Raw genomic sequence first — 20,422 nt, forward strand, 5'->3', positions numbered from 1 at the left:
GTCCTGATTGAGAAGCAACTTCTTTACCTCTGAAAATGTTCACGACTCCTACCTCTGAGATATTATTCTAAGTTAATAGGTTGTCAGTCACATGGTTTTAGATCACTCCTTCACCGTTCGTCTAGCACCTTCCTTGTACCAAACCTTGTTTTAGGCGCAGGGAAGCAGCAGTAAACAAAGCAGACAGGAATTGCTGCCCTCGGGGAGCTTCTGCTCTAGTTGTTCAAAATGAACTTTCTGCTGGGGATGCTTAGGATCCATTAGAGTTCATGAAGTCCAAGGGCAGATGTACTATGTGATGAGGCCACTGCTGCTGACCCATCTTTCCATTTCATATCCATCACTTCTTAACGTCTGAGTGACTTCACTTGTGTTTCTTGTTTGATCCGCATCAAGGCACTTGTGAACTTGCAGGTTCAGGTGGACAGTCACTAGGAGAACACAGAGCACAGTGTGAGTCCCCTAATGCCCAGTCTCCTCGTGGGCTGCCCTCTGTTCAGTCAGTTATGGGCTCAGCAGGTGTTTATCCAGAGCACCTCCTGTGCTAAGGGCTAGAAATGCAGAGGTGAGGAAGAGATGGTCCCTGCCTGCGAGGTGCTTGTGAGGCAGGAAAAGGAATAGACAGAAAAGTATAATGAGGTGTGATAAATGCAAAGAGACAAGTTCAAGTGGTGACAGAAAGGAAGCTGTGCTGTATCCCCAGTGTCTGGAGGAGCTCTACATGCAGAGTAGGAGCTCAGTGATGTGTATTGAGTGGATGAGAGAATGAATATATCAGAGATGAGGACCATCTTCTCAGGGGAAGTACTGTCTTCCTAGGAGAAGTTGGAATAGGGGTTGGGGAGAGAAGGGATTCCAGGCAAGGGAGTAAAATATGTAAAGGGCCTGGGAAATACACTTGGAATACAGATTTGCCCACCTGATTCTGTGTCCAGTGAAGAACACCTTACGTCTCTCCAGTTACTTTTTCCATCTGGAGGGCCCCATCCCACTGTGTTTTATGAAATAAATTTCTGGAATACTGAAGGTGAAGGGTGCCTCTCTGACCTTGTAGAAGTGATTTTAGAAGTGATTGTCATTTTGGCAAGTACACGCTAAAGCCTTGTGACTTGGACTGCAGTTCCAGAAACAGGAGATCTGTGATCTGGGAGTTCAGGTGACTAACCAGTTCTCTTTTCTTCCACCTTCCAGAAGCACAGGCACACCATCCCCCCTCTCTCCGATGCCTTCTCCAGCCAGCTCCATAGGATCCCAGTCAAGTGCTGGCAGTGTGGGGAGCGGGGGGATGCCCGCCACCATCAGCACCCCAGTCACCATCCAAAACATGACATCTTCCTATGTCACCATTACTTCCCATGTCCTTACCGCCTTTGATCTTTGGGAACAGGCTGAGGTCCTTACCAGGAAGAATAAAGGTAAATGGTTCTGTCGTGGTTATTACTGGGCCATGGGGACTGGGAGGGGAGTTACACTGTATTTTCTGTTCAGTGTTTTGGCTTTTTTTTTTTTTTCCTTTTTTAAAATTATAGTTGATTTACAATGTTGTGTTAATTTCTGCTGTACAGCAAAGTGAGTCAGTTACACACATAAATACATTCTTTTTCATATTCTTTTCCATTATGGTTTATCACAGGATATTGAATATAGTTCCCTGTGCTATACAGTAGAACTCTGTTGTGTATCCATTCTATATGTAATAGTTTGCATCAACTAACCCCAAACTCCCAGTCCATCCCTCTCCCGCCTCCCCTACCCCTTGGCAACCACAAGTCTGTTTTTGTTTGTAGATAGGTTCATTTGTTCCACATTTTAGATTCCACATATAAGTGATATCATATAGTGTTTGTCTTTCTCTGTCTGACCTTACTTCACTCAGTATGATAATTTCTAAGTCCATCCATGTTGCTGCAAATGGCATTATTTCATTCTTTTTCATGGCTGAATAGTATTCCATTGTATATATGTACCACATCTTTATACGTTCACCTGTCAATGGACATTTAGGTTGTTTCCATGCCGTGGCTATTGTGAATAGTGCTGCTGTGAACATAAGGGTGCATGTATCTTTTTTGAGTTAAAGTTTTGTCCGGATATGTGCCCAGGAGTGGGATTGCTGGATCATATGGTAGTTCTATTTTTAGCTTTCTGAGGAACCTCCATACTGTTTTCCATAGTGGCTGCACTAACTCACATTCCCACCATCTGTTCAGTGTTTTGAAGAAAAGGAAGTATGCAGCTGTTTACTCTTCTCACATTTTCTCCATGCTCTCACAATTCTTTCTTGAGCTCTGTGACATGGAGATAGATTTCTGTGACTAGATCTTAGCAAAATTAAATCAGAAGTGGCTTTAGCACGTTGCCCCTTTGGAAGCTTTGGTATCGTTACTGCACCCTGAACTGAAGTGCTAGCAAAAGGGCTAAGCAAATGCAGATGGAGAGTCATTGGCTGTCCCCGGGCACAACACATTTGAGATGGGAAGTAGCATAACCTAAAATACTGCATTTAGTCTTCAACCCAGAAATGTAAAATGGATGGAGCACCTGATGGCTGAGGAAGAAAAAAGCAGCTGAAACTACAAATACATATTTGTTTCATAATCACTAACTTTAAGCCAGTAATTCTCTAATTTACGGGTCTTCATAAGATGTACTGTACAATGCTCAGTTGTTATGTCATTCAAAGACATCAGGTTCATCTGTTTACCAAGCTAGCAGCATAGTAGGTAGTTTCGCTTTTTTAAACGCAACAGCTGTGCAGAAATTTTTTTTATCATTAACACTTGAAGTAATAAAATAGGCTTCATTTATTAATAAATGTTTCATTTGATCTATTTTTATATTATAGTTCCATTTGTGAGGCTTGTGACTTTTGTTTATCAGCTATAATTTCTACACTTGTAAGGCTTAAAAAGAAGCAAACAAGTTAAAAACAAGAAAATTGCAAATAACATTTGTCCCTTAAGTCTTCACTTAGTTGTGTAATTGTTTTAATTCACTTTGCCTTTGCAGAAGTTTGGGTACATTTGAAGTGCTCTTGAGTCTCATCTGGGAAGATTATGTAAATTGCATTCTCCTTGCTTATTATATGGGTAGAATGGGAAAAAAAGGAAGACAAATTCTCATTAAATTCTGTGCATATTTCTGTTATGCTTTCTGTTTCTGTAGTTGGTTCTGAGGTGAATATGCCCTATTCTGTTTGGAAGAATGGCCTTTTAGTTATATAGCCAAAGACATTTAGTATTTTCTGGTTCCTTAAGGTGTTATTGTACCATTTTGTAAAAGGAATATTATTATTACTTATTAAAATTATTTGGTAAATATTTTTGACAAATTACCTTCTGAAGCAGCCACAACTTAGAAAGATAATGTCAAAACTAAGGTGATTTAAAAAAAAAAAAAAAAGACCCAGCCAAAATAAGGTGTGAATTTCTCATACTGTTAAATTGAAATTGGTAACAAAATGTATCCCCTTCCAGTTTACTTTTTTGGGTTTTAGAGTAATTGAAAATTTTATTTTATTATATTTAAAATAATTTCTAAGTGTGAGCAGCAAGACTGACTGTAGTTTCAGTTTTTATTTTCTGTGGACAGACTTAATAAACTAGAGACCCTGAAGCAGGATTACCCAAATTGTAGTGTCAGGATTTTAGCTGTACCAGAGGCCTTTATGTGCTACACATAATTTGTATAAAGTTTTATATGTGCAAATTGGGTACATAAATAGTCTCTATTTTTCTAAGGGAATGCAATAAATGTAGCATCGTGAATAAATATAACTTTTATAATCCTTAAAAATATACTGCGCTTATTGCTTGTTTTCAGTATATGTTAAGAAAGATGGTTAGCAGTAGTATAGGAAATATGGCTTAGTAAATATTCTTGGGTCTTGTTTGTGAAGAATGCCCTTGGAGAAATCCAAGGTTTAGGAGATGGTCAAGCACCTGTTAGAGGAACTGCTTGGTGTCAGTGCTAGTGACCACTGAGGAAATGCTTATATGTAAATACCAGATTAAAGCCTTGACATGCTCTTTCCTGGCTATGGGGAAGAAGTCGGCCAGCTGGCTGTGGCCACTTACTTTCCTCACAGCGTCTTCAAACCTTGTTTTCTTTCTTAGCAAACTAATGATGCTTTTTTTTTTTAAGCATGTTCAGTATTTTTATTTGTTTATTTTCATTCATGTGTCCATTGATCCAAAAGTATAAATTATTTTCCACTGTCAGCCACTGTGCCAGGCATTATGGAGTCAACTCTGAAACAAACTTAGTTCTTAGCAAACTAATGATGCTTGTTTTCTTTCTTAGCAAATTAATGATGCTTTTTTTTAACATGTTTAGTATTTTTATTTGTTTATTTTCATTCATGTGTCCATTGATCCAAAAGTATAAATTGAGTATTTTCCACTGTCAGCCACTGTGCCAGGCATTATGGAGTCAACTCTGAAACAAATTTAGTTCCTCCCTTTTTAGACTAGTTGAGGGATGTGGAGAGTTAGCAGACCATTACAGTAGATTGTGAAGTTTTTTTTCTTTTTTGGCTCTGCTAGATGACATACAGAACACTGTGGGGATGTAGTTTCTGGAGCCTTGCCTTTTTATGTTTTCACGTTTATTTTGTGTGTGCACGTTTGTTTACATGTAGGGTTTGCTTTGTTTGCAGAATTCTTTGCTCAGCTCGGCACAGGTGTGTGTGCCCTGGCCCTTGACAGCAGTCTGATGGACCTGGTGCGCTATACAAGACAGGGCTTTCAGCGGCTGAAACAAGTAACCAAAACACCTTAATGGAGGCCCAGGTTGATCTGATGCCTTGGGGACTTTTTTGCACGTTGGAAGCCTCAAAACAGTCCAGACATTTGTCTCATCAGGATACCAAACTTGAGAAGAGAAGCACCATGAGATGGCCAGGACATTTGTTCACTGAAACTCAAGAACTATGGAATCATTGGTTGGACAGGATGGTTTTGTAGAAGCAGAAATGAGGAGGCTGGCCTCAGAGATGATCTTGCCTTTCCTTCCTAAAGGACAGAAGTGCAATGTAGCCTGAGTGGGCGTATGAATGGTCTAGAAACATTTCCGTCTTTTTTTAACCAGCAGGATGCAAATGAAATGAGGAGAAGCAATTTCAACTCTGAAAGCAAATTCACATCATCTCAGTAGCCACATTAGTTCATTCCTAGAAGGAATTTTTTTTTTTTTTTAAACAGTGAATTGTGGTGTAGGGTTTTGTGGGTGATTTTTTTTTCTTTTAAGTTTTGGGGGAAATACTTGTTTAATAAATTCTAATGGTCATCTATAAAACATAAATTGTGAAGGACTCCACTGTACCCCACTTTCTGCCATTGAACAGTGGCTTTGATAATACCAGGTATTGTCCTAATTTATGAAATTGAAGGCAACCCACCCCCCGACCCCCCATTGCCTGGATACTGCACGTTCAACCCAGCTCTGATTTCTCCGTTACTGTGCTGGAAGGCGGCCCCGTCGGGCTGGGGGAGAGAGGAGCTACAGCGCACAGGGAAGCCGTCTCCATCCCCATCCGCATCCCCATCTCCATGTACCACGGAGGACTGGGCGTTGTGACTACCAGAGAAAGGTAGTCACATTGACTGTACTCTGCATTTTCTACTTCGGGGAAGAAGGAAACCAACATTTATCAGTGACCAGATGGTTGAAGTGCTTTTCAATTTTTGTTTAAGTAGAGCTGGAATTTGAGGTGCTGATCTGTGGTCTACAGTTATGTGGTAACTCACGTTGTCTACCAACTCAGAGTTTTGTCAGCGAACAAAGAAAAATGAAATCTACTTCTTAGAGAGGCTATATTTTTCTGCTACGAATTACTTTATATTTATAGCAAAACTAGACTTGGAGAGCCCTTGATTGTCTAGGGGAAATTAACTCCCCGAGAGGCTGTGGAGATTCGGGGTGGTTTATTAGACTTTCAAAAAAAAAAAAAGTCACCACATGCCTTCAGGCCAGAGTGTTCTCAATCAACTAGATGTGATTAGATTGAAGAGGAACTGGGGCCCTCCCATAAGTTGTTATTGCCAGATTCTATACATTAAACCAAGTTTATTTTGAATGACCTAAAGTGGGGGGAAAAAAACCAAACCGAATTCCCACATATCCATAAGCACAGATTTTTTTCATTGAAACTTTGAGGGTTATTATTGGAAGCATTATTTTGAGTGCAGTGTTTTTAGAAGCCAATTCTTTTTATCCCTTTTAGAAGTAGAATTTGCACATCTATTACAATTGAGGAGTGAGTGTTAACGCTACAACTGGTTTATTTTTCTGCCTTCATCCCATTCCGCCCACTATGTGTTGTTTCCTACCAAGCATGTTTGACATTGTCATGTTTATTAGTGAAGAAGCAAGTACCATCCTTATTTATAATGAAGAGGCCTAAGGTCCATATGATGAATGTAAGAACTTTCTTTGTAATTGGTAACTATATAAAAGGGATGTGTAGCGGATGGGAGTGATGCTTATTTTTCACAATATGAATTGTTTGTGTGAAGCTGTTCCTTCAGTGTCTTACAGTATCCAGCCTGTTCTTTGGTTATCACTAGCTAGGACAGAGGTCTGTTACTTCATGTTTAGGTTAAAGCGAGAGAATTACAACAGTAGTAATATCTGAGCATAAGAACTTGATGTGCGATCTTGATGGACTGACTTCGTTTACTGATGTTCTAAAGCAGAGCCATGGTCCTTTTTAAACTACTCGTTTAAAAAGCAGCCTGTTGTTAAATGAACAGTAATTGCCTGGTAGGTTGTCTGCTTGTGGCATTGTGTGTCCATCTCTTATATGTAGGAGACAGGACACCAGAAGCAGACTTATGTGGTTACTTAACATCTTTTTTTCCCCCTTACTCCCTTGGCCATTCCTGCTCCCTTCACCCCATCACTCCCCAATACAAGCCACCTGTCAGTTTGGAAGAGTATGTTCTTGAGGACAGGTTCTGATCTATGCAGACCGTGCTGAGTGTGTGTGTCTTGTCAGGAGCCACAGTGTCCCCTTGACTGAAGACATTTCCAAGTCAATTTCTCAGACATTTCTAAAAGAGGTAATTGCTTTTTCAGAGGCCTTATTCTTTGTTTTTTTCCCTGACCTTTAGATTAAGATTTTATTTGTCCCTTAAAAAACTAATGAGTTTGCAGAGATCTGTTTGTACTGTTTTGACCATGGAATATTTCTGATTCTTACTGCAAAATGCATTTTACCTAAAAGAATTCTTAATGGCTACTTTTAGAGTAGAGTGTGTAAAAGGGTCATGGCTGACGAACCCTTAATGTTCATAAGGTCTTCTCGCTGTCACAGTTGTATATAGAAATCGAAAGGATTTTTAAATCATTTGCACTTTTCCACTGCATGCTTAAATTCCCAAAGGCAAAATTTGTACTGAGGTAGATAATTGAAAGGACTAGATTATAAAATCAAGCCTTTGAATATGTGAAGTTCTTATAACAACCGTAATAGTACACACTTCACAGTGAGACAAATACAAAACATCTTGAGTAAAAATGGAGTGTAAAAACCTTGCCTTTGGCACTACAGTTTTGTGTGTGTGTGTGTGTGTGTGTGTGTGTCTATCTTTACTAGGAAATGGAAGAACACTGTTTTACTTTAAAAAATGTTGAATGTTTCTGTCCTTCCTGGAGGTAATTAAAATGTGAACCACTGAATTTAAGATTTTAGCTAGGCTAAAGGCCCTGATAAACAATGATAAAACACTTCACTGAAATTTACCAAATTACACTGGGTTAAGAATGTGAAAACGTCCGCCATATGCCAGCTGTGGTAGAAGAGCCGAGGGTCCAGCTGGCATATTATCAGGACCAGAACTACAACAGGAGAATGACTTAGCTGATGCTATGATTTAATCACAATACTGAATGGGAAAAGCCTCTGATTTTTTTTTTTTTGAACAAAGGGACCTTTATTTTATAATCTGTTTTGACCAAAATGTTTAGCTATTTCCCCTAGACAAATTGGACCACACTTATCTCCCTTGTTCTATATCCTTTAATTCCTGATCTCAGAATGTTTAGAAGCTAACAAACTACCCCTTTCTGGCTGAAAACTTGCCTTAATTGGTACCTTAAATATTAACGTTAGTAGGATCAGGAGCTTACTATTTTTTTTTATGATTCCTGTTCAGTAATTTTTAGAAGCAAAAAGAAACCATTGTGCCCTCCAAAATGAATAAAACTCTTCTCTCTGATATATGAAAGGAAATGTGTGTGTACATATACACACACATACACAGACTAAGAGGCTGGCTAAATTGGATATATTTATTGTGCCTTTGTTGACCACACCTGATTTTGGAATAATGCTGTATTCATTTTGCCATGGCTTTAAGAGATGTTAGGTGGGTCTTGCACCTTTTTCTCTTCTGCTTCATGAAGTTTGAGGTGTACGTGTGCATCTTTAGGTAAATGAATCAAATAAGGCTTGATTCCCTACCTCCCACACAGATTCTACTTTTTCTTAAGGATTTGTTTGCCCAGACACTACACAAAATCTGTGAAAAACTTTGCCACCTCATCTCTTACACTCTTTACTACTGATTAGCAGTATTTAAATCTTGCTAGAATATTTGGCCTTCTTTTAGAAACACAGATGTAGAGATTTCCTCATCGAGGTTGTGGAGGGGTGTCAGGATTAGAGCGGTACTTGGTCCCTTTCTCTCTTGCTCTAGTGGTTGCCTCTTTTGTTTTTGGTCCTACTTAGAATTTGTGGATGCAGGTTTTTTTCCTATACTTTTGTCATTTTGTTTGTGGGAGGTGGAGTGGCAGAATAACAAACGTGGTGTTGGGGTTTTCCTTCGAACATTGCAAGTGGTATTTCTACCATATACACCTCAAATATCCAATCCAGTTGTGTCCGTCACCGAAAATCCGAGAACAAATTGTGACCACTGGCCATGCTCTTTAGTTCATATTTATGAGGCATTGACAAGCACCCATCCACCACCTCTCTTAAGGTAGCTGTAAATTTCCTGTTCTGGGGAAAGCCACTCTATTCTTTCTGTTCGCAGTGTGTTGGATATCAACAGGTACTGTGCTGGGTAGAGAAGTGCCTGTATTTCTCTACCCAAGACGGCAGGAAGGAAACTTACAGCTCCCTGGGAGCCTAGATATTACTATATCGACCTAGAAGGACAAAGAAATAAGACCACTGACAGCGAGGCTGGCCGAGCTGCACTGGTCAGACCAGGCAGTGGCTGACCTAATAAGGAAGATAACTTGCTTTGCTTACAAGTAGATGTTTAAGTGATGCTGAATACAGGCAGTATTAACTTTTGTTAATTAACTTTTGTTTAAGAACAAAAGGCAGTACTCGCCTTTTGTTCAGGCCATCAACATGTATTGTTAAAATTACTGCACATCCCCTCCTCAGATACCAGGTATACACTGTTCATGTTGGTGTGTGTGTTTATACACGTGTGTCCCAAATCTTGTGTTGGTTTTTTTTTTTTTGCTTCTCCTGAATGTGATGTTTTGGATGATACCTGAGCAGGGTTGCCTTTTTTTATTTATTACCATTATATATTATATTATATTATATTATATATTTTTTGCTTTCTTATAACTTTAGAGGAAAGTCAAATCTTGGTATTATTAAATTTGTTTAAAAAAGAATAAATCATCCAGTTGATAAATGAAGATCACTGGTCTGTCTAAAATAATATGAATTTTTCTTTAATTATTGTGTAATGTGCCAGCTATCTAGTCCACACAATGGTTTTGTATGTAGGATAGGGAAGCAGTGATGTGCTCAGTGGGAAGATGTGCAACACAGACAAGGGGGACTCCATGTGTTTTATCTACTTCAGCAATGGAACTGAAACTTGGGGCTTTTGTGAATAAAATTTAGCTGCCTTGTACAGTCCTTTGAAAGAGACATACGTGATCTGTGAGAATTATAGTTTTCTTTTTTTAGAAGAAAAATTTGCAAAAGATCTTTCCAAAGATACCGTGCCACAGATCTTTTGTTTATTGTTCTCTGTAATAAGGATTAATTGCTGTTTAAAAAAACATGTAATTGACTTGTTCGTCTTCAGATTCTTTACTTTTCACGAGGATGGAGCTGTAAAAAAAAAAATTAATAAAAATTTAGAGAAATCATTGGCGTGGAATCCATGCTTTCACTTTGCTTGAATAAAGTAATTCCTAAAATTGCTATATGTAATTACCACTTATAGCCAAGGAGAGTCTCACATGGAATAATTTGCCCTTATTCACAGTATTTATTGTTGAAATGGGAAAGGGGTGGCCAGAGGGTAGCTCATCTTTCTGTTCAGTTTACTTTCAAGATCTCAATCACCGCACTGGTGGTGCAGTGGTTAAGAATCCGCCTGCCAATGCAGGGGACATGGGTTCGAGCCCTGGTCCAGGGAGATCTCACATGCCACCAAGCAACTAAGCCCGTGCGGCACAACTGCTGAGCCTGTGTTCTAGAGCCCGTGAGCCACAACTATTGAAGCCCACGTGCCTAGACTAGGCCTGTGCTCCGCAATGAGAGAAGCCACTGCAATGAGAAGCCCATGCACTGCAACGGAGGGTAGCCCCAACTCTCTGCAACTAGAGAAAGCCGGCACACAGCAACGAAGACCCAATGCAGCCATAAATAAATAATTTTAAAAAAAGATCTCAATCACAAATTAGCCTAATACCACCAGTGTTGCTTATCTTAACGTCAACTGCCAGGTGCAACAGTGACCAAATTTGCCTATTTTCAATTTGTTTGCTGGGTATCTAAAGTCCATCTGGTTTCTCTTCCCTTTGCCACTCCAAAAGAAATGATACTCTAGGTGCTGAAAGATGACTTCCTAAATTTGAATCCTGGCTCTCTGGTTTGCTGTGTGGCCACGGGCAAGTTACTTAACCTCTCTGGGTTTCTTTTCTCATAAAGAGTTACAGCTTTGACGTCTACCTAGTAAGGTGCTGAGGATCACATTAGATGGTATAGAGCGTGCTTAGCGTGGTGCCTCTGCCATAAACACTCAAGACTGGTGGCATTTTTAGACTTCCTCCCTCCCCTCACTGCACCACAATATCCCAACAGGTGACCCTCCAGTCTTTGAATACTGATAAAGATCTTGCTACCCACCTCTTCCTCTTTGATTCTTTTTGTTCTTCCTTATGTTAGGTTGACCTCTACTTATATTGGTCCTAATGAAGAAACAGGGACCCACCCTTGGCAAGCTCACAGTAGTGTTGACAAGCCAGCAATAACTGGTGAGCACGCAATGGCAGGTGCGGGAAAGGGAAAGTTTTAGTGCCGCTTAAGACTAAAGGGAAGACTGAGAGAAGAGCTCTCACTTGAACTAGGCCTTAAAACATGGGTCATAAAACCTCTTCTGGGTTTTCATTTTTTTCACAAAAACTTTCCATTGTCGTATCTTGTCTCATACATTTTCAGTAGTAGTTGTCCACTGCATGGCTGTACCAGTTTATTTAACCAACCCCCTTGTTAAACATTGAGACTATTTCTAATTTGGGGATAGTATAAAGAATGCTCCCATGGCCATCCCTGAAGCAAACTAGTTGGGCGGATTCAACAGTATTTCACCATATTTTCTTTATGTAAATGTGTGCATGTGTATATTTATGCTTCACCCCTAAAGACTTTTAAGCATGCATTTCCTAGGACATCATCCAGCAGGATCACAATACCATTATATCAGCTAAGAAAATTTCTCAACATCTGATAATTGTCCCCCAGAGGTCTTACAGCTTTTTTTTTTTTTTTGAGCCAGGACTCAGTCAAGTTTCAGGCATTACATTTGGTTGTCATGTCTCTCTGTTAATCCAGAACAAAAAAAGCACACCTTTTTAATACAACGTCCTACATGTTGGCCCTGTTTTTCCCTGAGTCCGTTAATTCATATCTGTATCAGCTGTATAGATTTCCTATAAACTGGGTTAGGTTTATTTTAAAGATTTTTTTTTTTTGATGTGGACCATTTTTAAGGTCTTTATTGAATTTGTTACAATAGTGCTTCTGTTGTGTTTTGGGTTTTTGGCTGTGAGGCATGTGGGATCTTAGCTCCCCAACCAGGGCTCGAACCCGCACCCCCTGCATTGGAAGGCTAAGTCTTAACTACTGGGCCGCCAGGGACGTCCCTGGGTTAGGTGTAGAAGCTTGATTGTATTTGGCAAGAAACTTTCACAGGTGGTGCTGTGTATTATTTCATGTTGCATCACATCAGGAGACACCTAAAATCATCCTGTTAGTGATGCTAACTTTGAGTCTTTGGTGAGGATATGATCACCAAAACTCTTACAAATATGGGCTTTGCCCTGTGGCAACCACGTTTCACTTAGTGATTTTAGCATGCATTAATAATCCGGTCCTTTACCAATCATGGGTATTATGTTTGGAAAACACGAAAAGGAAAAAAATCACCCAATTTGATAGGTGGGAGACTGTCTTCTGATGTTTTCATTTACATTTTCATTCTTATGGTACTACTATGTTTTTTGTTACATATGAAGTTGCCATTTGTAGTGCATAGGTTACAGGACCAATAATACTCTAGACCCAATTCAAGAGCCTAACTGGGTAGATGTGGGGAAAGTTTTCACTTAAATCATATGGAATGAGTTCTCCACTAGGAAGAGTTCTGTTAATGAAGGAAGAGGATGCTGAGCAGTAAAAAAAAATAAATAACAAATTATCCCTCCAGGCTAGTCATCTTTCCCTTTTGATTTATATATTCAGGATATTAACCTCTTATGTTGTAAATATTTCTCTCCAAATTTTTTGCTTTTGTTTTTTTTCCAAGGGAACGCTATTTATTTATTTTGGGGGGCTGTGTTGGGTCTTCATTTCCGTGCGAGGGCTTTCCCTAGTTGTGGCGAGTGGGGGCCACTCTTCATCGCGGTGCGCAGGCCTCTCACTGTCGTGGCCTCTCGTTGCAGAGCACAGGCTCCAGACGCGCAGGCTCAGTACTTGTGGCTCACGGGCCTAGTTGCTCCGCGGCATGTGGGATCTTCCCGGACCACGGCTCGAACCCGTGTCCCTTGCATTGGCAGGCAGATTCTCAAGCACTGCGCCACCAGGGAAGCCCCTGCTTTTTTTAATTGTGACACATTTTAACAAAGTTTGTTCAGGTTTTTAAGTAGGCTGACTTCTACCAATGTCTTTGCAGTTTCTGCTTCTGGTATCTCAAGGTATGTAAGAGCTGTCTCCCAGACACTGGGAGACAATTTTACTACTGCTGGATTACCGCAGCACCTCTAAGGTAAGACACAAACCTTTCTCTGTGCGTCTGTCTTCTAAATATTTAGGCACTTTTGACGCCTGAATTATTTAAAGGGATATTTGTTTACTACTTGCCAGGGTTCTTGGGAATATAAATTGTCACAATCCAGGCCGCTTTAAATTAGGACACCTAGGAGGTGTTCAAAACCCTTCAATCCATTCCAAACAGCTTTGAAGTCCAATGGGTCTTTACCAGAATATAATCGGAGGTTTATCTGCTGTTACTTGGTTGTGATTAGATAACTGTACCCGTCTAGCCTGTTTTGTCTTAGAGCAGGATTCTTTCAGTGTTTGTGGTTTCTCCACAGACCACACTCAGCTGAAAGCCAAGACTGTAGTGAGACACCAAGCCTCTGGTAATAAAGACCTGTGCCCTTCCAGCAGACTGGAGGGCGGGCCTTGAAATACTTTCTAAACAGACACTTCTATTTTAGCTTGAAAAGACCATGTGCCTGCTCTGGATAAGTGCTTTACATCACCCTTCTCTATTACTGGGGCCCAGTCCTAACATCTCATTTACCTTATTTCACATGTAGGAGGGCAGAAACAATTATGGGTTTGCATCTCTTCCCTGCTAAATTATCATCTAAACAACACACACATACATTTCTACATATAGACACACTATTATTGGAAAACCAATTGAACTCAAGTGCATGGGCTTTAGGAAAATGTCTTCAGTTAACTATTCAACTCCCTGCTTTCCCATCTTTGTTCTGCAGCCTTTGAAGAAACTCCTCCTCCTGCAGGTAGGACTTGGTATACAAGATCGCAACCGAGGACTTTACAAGCATCTCAAGGGAGTAAGTGATCTGGTAAAGTGGATTTGCAGAGGTCCCCAAGCCTACATCTATATCTAAGTAAGTATCATTTTGGAATTAAAAAAATTTTTTTTCAAACTGATTTACAAATAGTCTAGTTTTAAAAAAATCAAATGACACAAAAGCATATAGAGCAAAAAGTGTAAGAGCAAGTCTGCTTCGTCCCTTCCTCCCCAGAGTAAACAACCATTAGGTTTGGTGCATATTTCCAGAACTTTTGTGCACTTACACATTATTTTTAAACGTAAATTTGGATGTATTATATTCTGACTTTCTCCCCACTTTATATATATATATATATATATATATATATATTAAATTACTTTACTTTTGGCTGCGTTGGGTCTTCGTTGCTGCGTGCAGGCTTTCTCTAGTTGCGGCGAGCTGGGGCTGCTCTTCGTTGCGTTGCATGGGCTTCTCATCGTGGTGGCTTCTCTTGTTGCAGAGCACGGGCTCTAGGTGCGCGGGTTTCAGTAGTTCCAGCACTTGGGCTCAGTAGTTGGGGCTCGCAGGCTCTAGAGTGCAGGCTCAGTAGCTGTCGCGCACGGGCTTAGTTGCTCCGCGGCATGGGGGATCTTCCCGGACCAGGGATCGAACCTGTATCCCCTGCATTGGCAGATTTTTAACCACTGCGTCATCAGGGAAGACCCTATATGTCTTCTATGTTAATCATTTTGGCTGTAAAATATTGTGTAACTAAAGACATATCACCATTTATTTAAACATTCTCCCATTATGCAGGCAAGCTGCGCCTGGCCCAATTATTCTGCTGTTGCAAACAATGCTGTACTGAGGATTCTTGGTACGCACATTGTCTTGCATTCCTACAAGTGTTATTACAGGAAAAATTTCTGGAAGGGGGATTTCTGGGTCAAACAATAAACCAATTAAAAAAATTTTTTTGTCACCAAACCACTTCTCCCAAAAAAGCTCTTATACCAACTGTGGATGAGCTTAACATTCTTGCCAGCTTTGCTTGCAAAATGAAGTTTTTCTGTGTTTTTTTTTGGTTTTTTTTTTTTTGCCCGCACCTTGCAGCTTGCGGGATCTTAGTTCCCTGACCAGGGATTGAACCCTTGCCCTCGGCAGTGAAAGTGTGGAGTCCTAACACTGGACCACCAGGGAATTCCTGAAAAGTCTTATACTACACCTCAATTTGCATTTCTCTGCCAACTGAAGTTAACCATTTTGCCACAGATTTATTTGGCCACTTGGCATTTGATTCTGTAGAATGCCTTTTCCTATACTTAGCTCATTTCTGTGAGATTATCTTTTGCTTCTAATTTGTAAATTAAGAAACTTGGACTAGATTGATGATCACACGACACTTCCCAAGTTTGTTCCGTTGAGAACAAGCATCATGAGCTGCTTACGGCATTTCCCATTTTTTCCAACGTTGGAGGCCATGATCAATCCCTGAGTTAAACTCCATTCACATCACTGACACGGGCCCTCAGGATCTGAAGCTCCATTAATCCTTAAAACTTATTTCTTGGTCCAAGCAAATGACATTTGTCCTGGATAAATTAGAAGCTGTAAAATATTGGAAAGTTTTGAAACCCACTGGATGTACAGAATGAATTTCACCACGTTTCTCTCTGGCCCATGGATCTAATCTAAAATTTGATTGTACAGTCCTGAGCCTTACTTGACTAGTCCTATTAATTTTCTATTTGCTTATTTTAAACGAAGGTTAAAAGCAAGGGAAGACAAGGCTTCCCTTGTGGCACAGTGGTTAAGAATCCGCCTGCCAATGCAGGGGACACGGGTTCGAGCCCTGGTCCGGGAAGATCCTACATACCACGGAGCAACTAAGCCCGTGCGCCACAACTACTTAGCCTGTGCTCTAGAGCCCGTGAGCCACAACTACTGAAGCCTGTGCGCCTAGAGCCTGTGCTCCGCAACAAGAGAAGGCACCGCAATGAGAAGCCCGCACACTGAAATGAAGAGGAGCCCCCACTCGCCGCAACTAGAGAAAGCCCGCGTGCAACAACGAAGACCCAATGCAGCCATAAATAAATTAATTTTTTAAAAAAAGCAAGGGAAGGGCCTCCCTGGTGGCGCAGTGGTTGAGAGTCCGCCTGCCGATGCAGGGGATACGGGTTCGTGCCCCGGTCTGGGAGGATCCCATATGCCGCGGAGCGGCTGGGCCCGTGAGCCATGGCCGCTGGGCCTGCGCATCCGGAGCCTGTGCTCCGCAACGGGAGAGGCCACAAGAGTGAGAGGCCCGCATACCGCAAAAAAAAAAAAAAAAAAAAAAAAAAAGCAAGGGAAGACCGACTTTTCATCCCTGTGAGAGTCACTCCATCCGTTCAATAGTTTGACCGCTCTGTGCAAAGTGACATGCTTCAGAATGTATGTTGGCATAAAGCATAAGTCAGGATGTCCAGCTTCTGAACTGCATGTCTCTTCTCCATGCAAGTGACAGGTGACTTCAGATCTGGTATTTTCCCATTCAAACAGCCACTGTCCCTGCCTTCAGTGGTCCTCTCTAACCTAGATGCTATTCTAAAGCCACCATTGTGGCTATACTGTTCAGACTGAGTTATTTCAAGCTTGACAGCATGGCATAAGCCAGCTTATCCGTTAGAGGACAACACTCCTCTTATGTTTCATGATACATTCCCATCCCTTTAGCACAACAGACCTAGAAAGTGAAAATATGAAGTGGAGAGGAACGTGTGTTAAGCTACATGTGCTGTGTACTTTCCACAGTTTGTATTTTTAAAATCACCTTTCAAATTCGTCATTATCATGCTTTGCAGAAATGGATGGGCAAGCATACACACACCCTACTTACTTTATGATAGTTTTTCTGGGAAGAGTTAAACAATTCTGTTCATATAAATCACCAGACTTGTTCCAAAACACAAAGGCTGAGGATAAAAATTTGTTAAATAACAGTATCTCTGAAAGTCATTTTGTTTTGGCAATGATGACATCGGATTAATCAAAATCTCCACATATTAATCCTTTGAAAAACAATATTCGTTATAGCAACAGTTTTAAAGTTCTGATGCATGTTTAAATTTTAATCCCCCAATATATCAATTTCCCTCCTATCCAGTGTTTATCATGAAATTGAATAAACTATGTATCTCCTATACTATATCTTATACCCCTTTAGCCACCCCAATTGATAACATAATTCCATTTACTATAGAGTACAATTACTGTGTACCAAAATGTCACTCACAGATGCATAGTCTGGCCTCTCCTCTTGCCTCCATTTGACTGAAGCAGTAAATCAACCATAAGCAGGCCCATCCATCATGCTATTTTGTATTCAGGCATCTGTGTGTGTGCTATGTATGTATACACATATATATGATCATTTTACAGACATGTCAGGAGAGCAAAATGCATTGTTAGGTAAATGCGTTGTGCTAAGGCATAAGAGGTTAGGGAAATTTCACATAAGTACATTCTCTCCACTTAAAAAAAATGATATCCTGATGCATTAAAGCAAAACTTGTAAGTTCTTACTTTAAACCATTAAATGTTTAGTTCTACTACCCTAATTTCCTGAAGCCACATCTTTGTTTACTTACCATCCCTTAAGTTAGTCCCTGGCTAGTTTCCTTCCTTAAGCTCAATTTCTTCACTGCTTTTAATGTGCACAGTGCTCTCATTTCAGCAGAGCCCCAGGAGCCTAGGGGCAGCTGAGACCCATTCTTCTAAAATTTTACAACTCTCTACAGGCATATTTACAAAGTGTTACCTGAAAATACCAAGGAGCCACCAGACATTCTATTTGTGTGCAATTCATTAAAAGGAATTTACATTCATTCCACTAGTAAGAATTATTTACTCCTCTGGCTCTGGTTTGAAAGGATGTGGTAAGTTTGAGTCAACAAAACTGTTTCTGGCCTTTTTCTCCCTATCTTCATAGGCATTAGCCACTCCACAGGTGTCAACCTTTACGCCAGAAGATGTGAGTATATAAAGTGGATGAGATCTGAAGCACAAAAACTTGGTGTGACTATAATGCACCTTCAGGGATTAAGTAAAAGCCACAGCCAACCAACCAGGTCCTGAGGGTTATTAATAGGGGTAATTAGGAAAACTTTTTTTTTTTTTTTGCGGTACTCGGGCCTCTCACTGTTGTGGCCTCTCCCCCTGCGGAGCACAGGCTCCGGATGCGCAGGCTCAGAGGCCATGGCTCACACAAGCCCAGCCGCTCCGCGGAATGTGGGATCTTCCTGGACCAGGGTACAAACCCATGTCCCCTGCATCGGCAGGCGGACTCTCAACCACTGTGCCACCAGGGAAGCCCAGGAAAATGTTTTAAACCTGGTCCTCAAATTGCACTCAGCATGCTAAACAATGTAGGCACAACATGAATGAATGTAAATTTTAACACGCTTTAGGCTTGTTATAAATGCCCTTTTCCCAAGTGTAATGTGAGGAACGCACCACTAGAGAGCAGCCATTTCCTTTAGGGAGAAAATGCTATTTAAAAAAAAAAAAAAAAAAACCACCACCAAAAACCCCACATTGGTTTAACCACTATGAGATACCACTTCACATCCCGGAGAATGGCTATAATCAAAGAGAAAGACAACACAAAGTGCTGGAGAAGATGATGAGAAAGCAGAAACCTCATACGGTACTGACAGGAATATAACATAGTACAGCCCCTGTGGATAACATTTTGGTAGTTTCTTAAAAGAAACAGCAATTCCACTTGTATGAACTCACTGAAGATAAATGAAAACATGTTCACATTAAGACATGTTTATGGATATTCATAGCAGCATTTTGCATAACAGCCCCAAACTGGAAGCAATTCAAATGATCAACTGGTAAATGGATAAACAAAATGTGGTATATGCATAAGATGAACTACTATTCAGTATTAAAAATGTTACAGTATGGATGAAATGAACCTCAAAAACATTATGCTAAGTGAAACAGGCAGGTGCAAAACACTATATAGAGTTTGATTCCACTTATATGATATACCCAGAAAAAGCAAATTTATGGGCAGAAACCATATCAGTGATTACCTTGAGCAAGAGGCAGGGAGGAAAGGAGGGGAGGAGTGGAGATTAACTCCAAGAAGGGCTCATGAAAATTTGGGAAGCATGATGAAAATGAACTAAATCTGGATTATGGTGATGTTGGCACAAATCTAAGTTTACTAAATCATGGATTATAAACCCAGTGGGTCAATTTTATATCATATGAATTATAATTCAATAAAGCTGACTCCCAAGAAAACACACTGATTTGGTACTGCATTAAAATAGGTATTGAGAAATGAAACAAGCAGAAGGAGGAAAACCAGAGAACTGTGTTAGAATGTAGTACAAGTAGCCACTGTGTCATTCAGTCCTGAACTCTGGTCTCCAGACAGGAAAAAAGATACTTGTTTGCAGATGAACAGGGGGAAATCAGGAAATTTATGGTCAGGTAAGAACTTTATAACTTTTGGCCGAAGACCAAAACAGAAACATTTTTTTTTAACAAAAGAAAGGTTGCAAAGTTTCAGGCAGAATGCAGTTATTTTCTGAATCTACATCAGTACTTTAGTCATCTTTATGAAGGAATTTATAACATCAATGTGCTAAGGGAGTGGTATATATAAAATAACTGATACCTGAGACATTCAGAGCAAAGAGGCACCAAGTGATAGACACAGCTGTGCCCAGGAACCTTACGTTTTATGAATTATGAACTCCTAGTTTAAATTTAAGAAAAAACTTCAGGCATGACAAATATATGGGACCAAAAAGCTTCTTCTGTTAAGGTCTACAAAGATATTCAGCAAGTAAGTTTTACAAGAGAGATCTAGTAGTATATAAGGTAAGTAAATATCAATTAAGACAAAACTATGCCCTTTTGGGGGCTCTATAGATGGTAGTGGCAACTTTTTGCCTGTGGGGGTTATGAAAGACTACATAGTCTGAAGGGCTCTCCCATTACTGTTAGTTCTTAAATTATAAACGTAATATTAAATGCTTTACTGGATTCTCAGGAAAGCAGGGAAACCTCCGAGGCCAATATATAAGTGGGAACCTGAGCAGGAGTGTAAGTAAACAGAAAAGCCACAGTTGCCCCAAGGACAAATGCCAGTATCAGTGCTGGGAGACCACTGAACCCACAGTAAGGGGAGGAGCCGAACCTGAGCACCTCACATTAGGCCAAGAGCCAAGAAAAAAGCAAAAATGTCCCAGGGTGGACTTGCGGACCCGGGCAGGGGGAAGGGTAAGCTGGGACGAAGTGAGAGAGTAGCGCTGACATATATACACTACCAAGTGTAAAATAGATAGCTAGTGGGAAGCAGCTGCATAGCACAGGGAGATCAGCTCGCTGCTTTGTGACCACC

General features: G+C 40.4%; 1 protein-coding gene across 6 annotated transcripts in view; it reads left to right on the plus strand.

The window, feature by feature from the left end:
• Positions 1–10,117, plus strand: part of AFF1 (ALF transcription elongation factor 1) — a 213,702-nt gene extending 203,585 nt beyond the window's left edge. For all 6 annotated transcript variants that reach the window (XM_081238196.1, XM_081238198.1, XM_081238197.1 and 3 more), the window contains 2 exons: positions 1,192–1,415; positions 4,658–10,117. In XM_081238196.1, coding sequence (XP_081094322.1) covers positions 1,192–1,415; positions 4,658–4,779 — 346 coding nt within the window. In that variant the 3' untranslated portion in view covers positions 4,780–10,117. The remainder of the gene's footprint in view (positions 1–1,191; positions 1,416–4,657) is intronic.
• The last annotated feature ends 10,305 nt before the right edge of the window (positions 10,118–20,422 follow it).

The sequence above is a fragment of the Mesoplodon bidens genome, assembly GCF_964165515.1.
Source record: "Mesoplodon bidens genome assembly, chromosome: 1".
Classification (NCBI taxonomy): Eukaryota; Metazoa; Chordata; class Mammalia; order Artiodactyla; family Ziphiidae; genus Mesoplodon; species Mesoplodon bidens.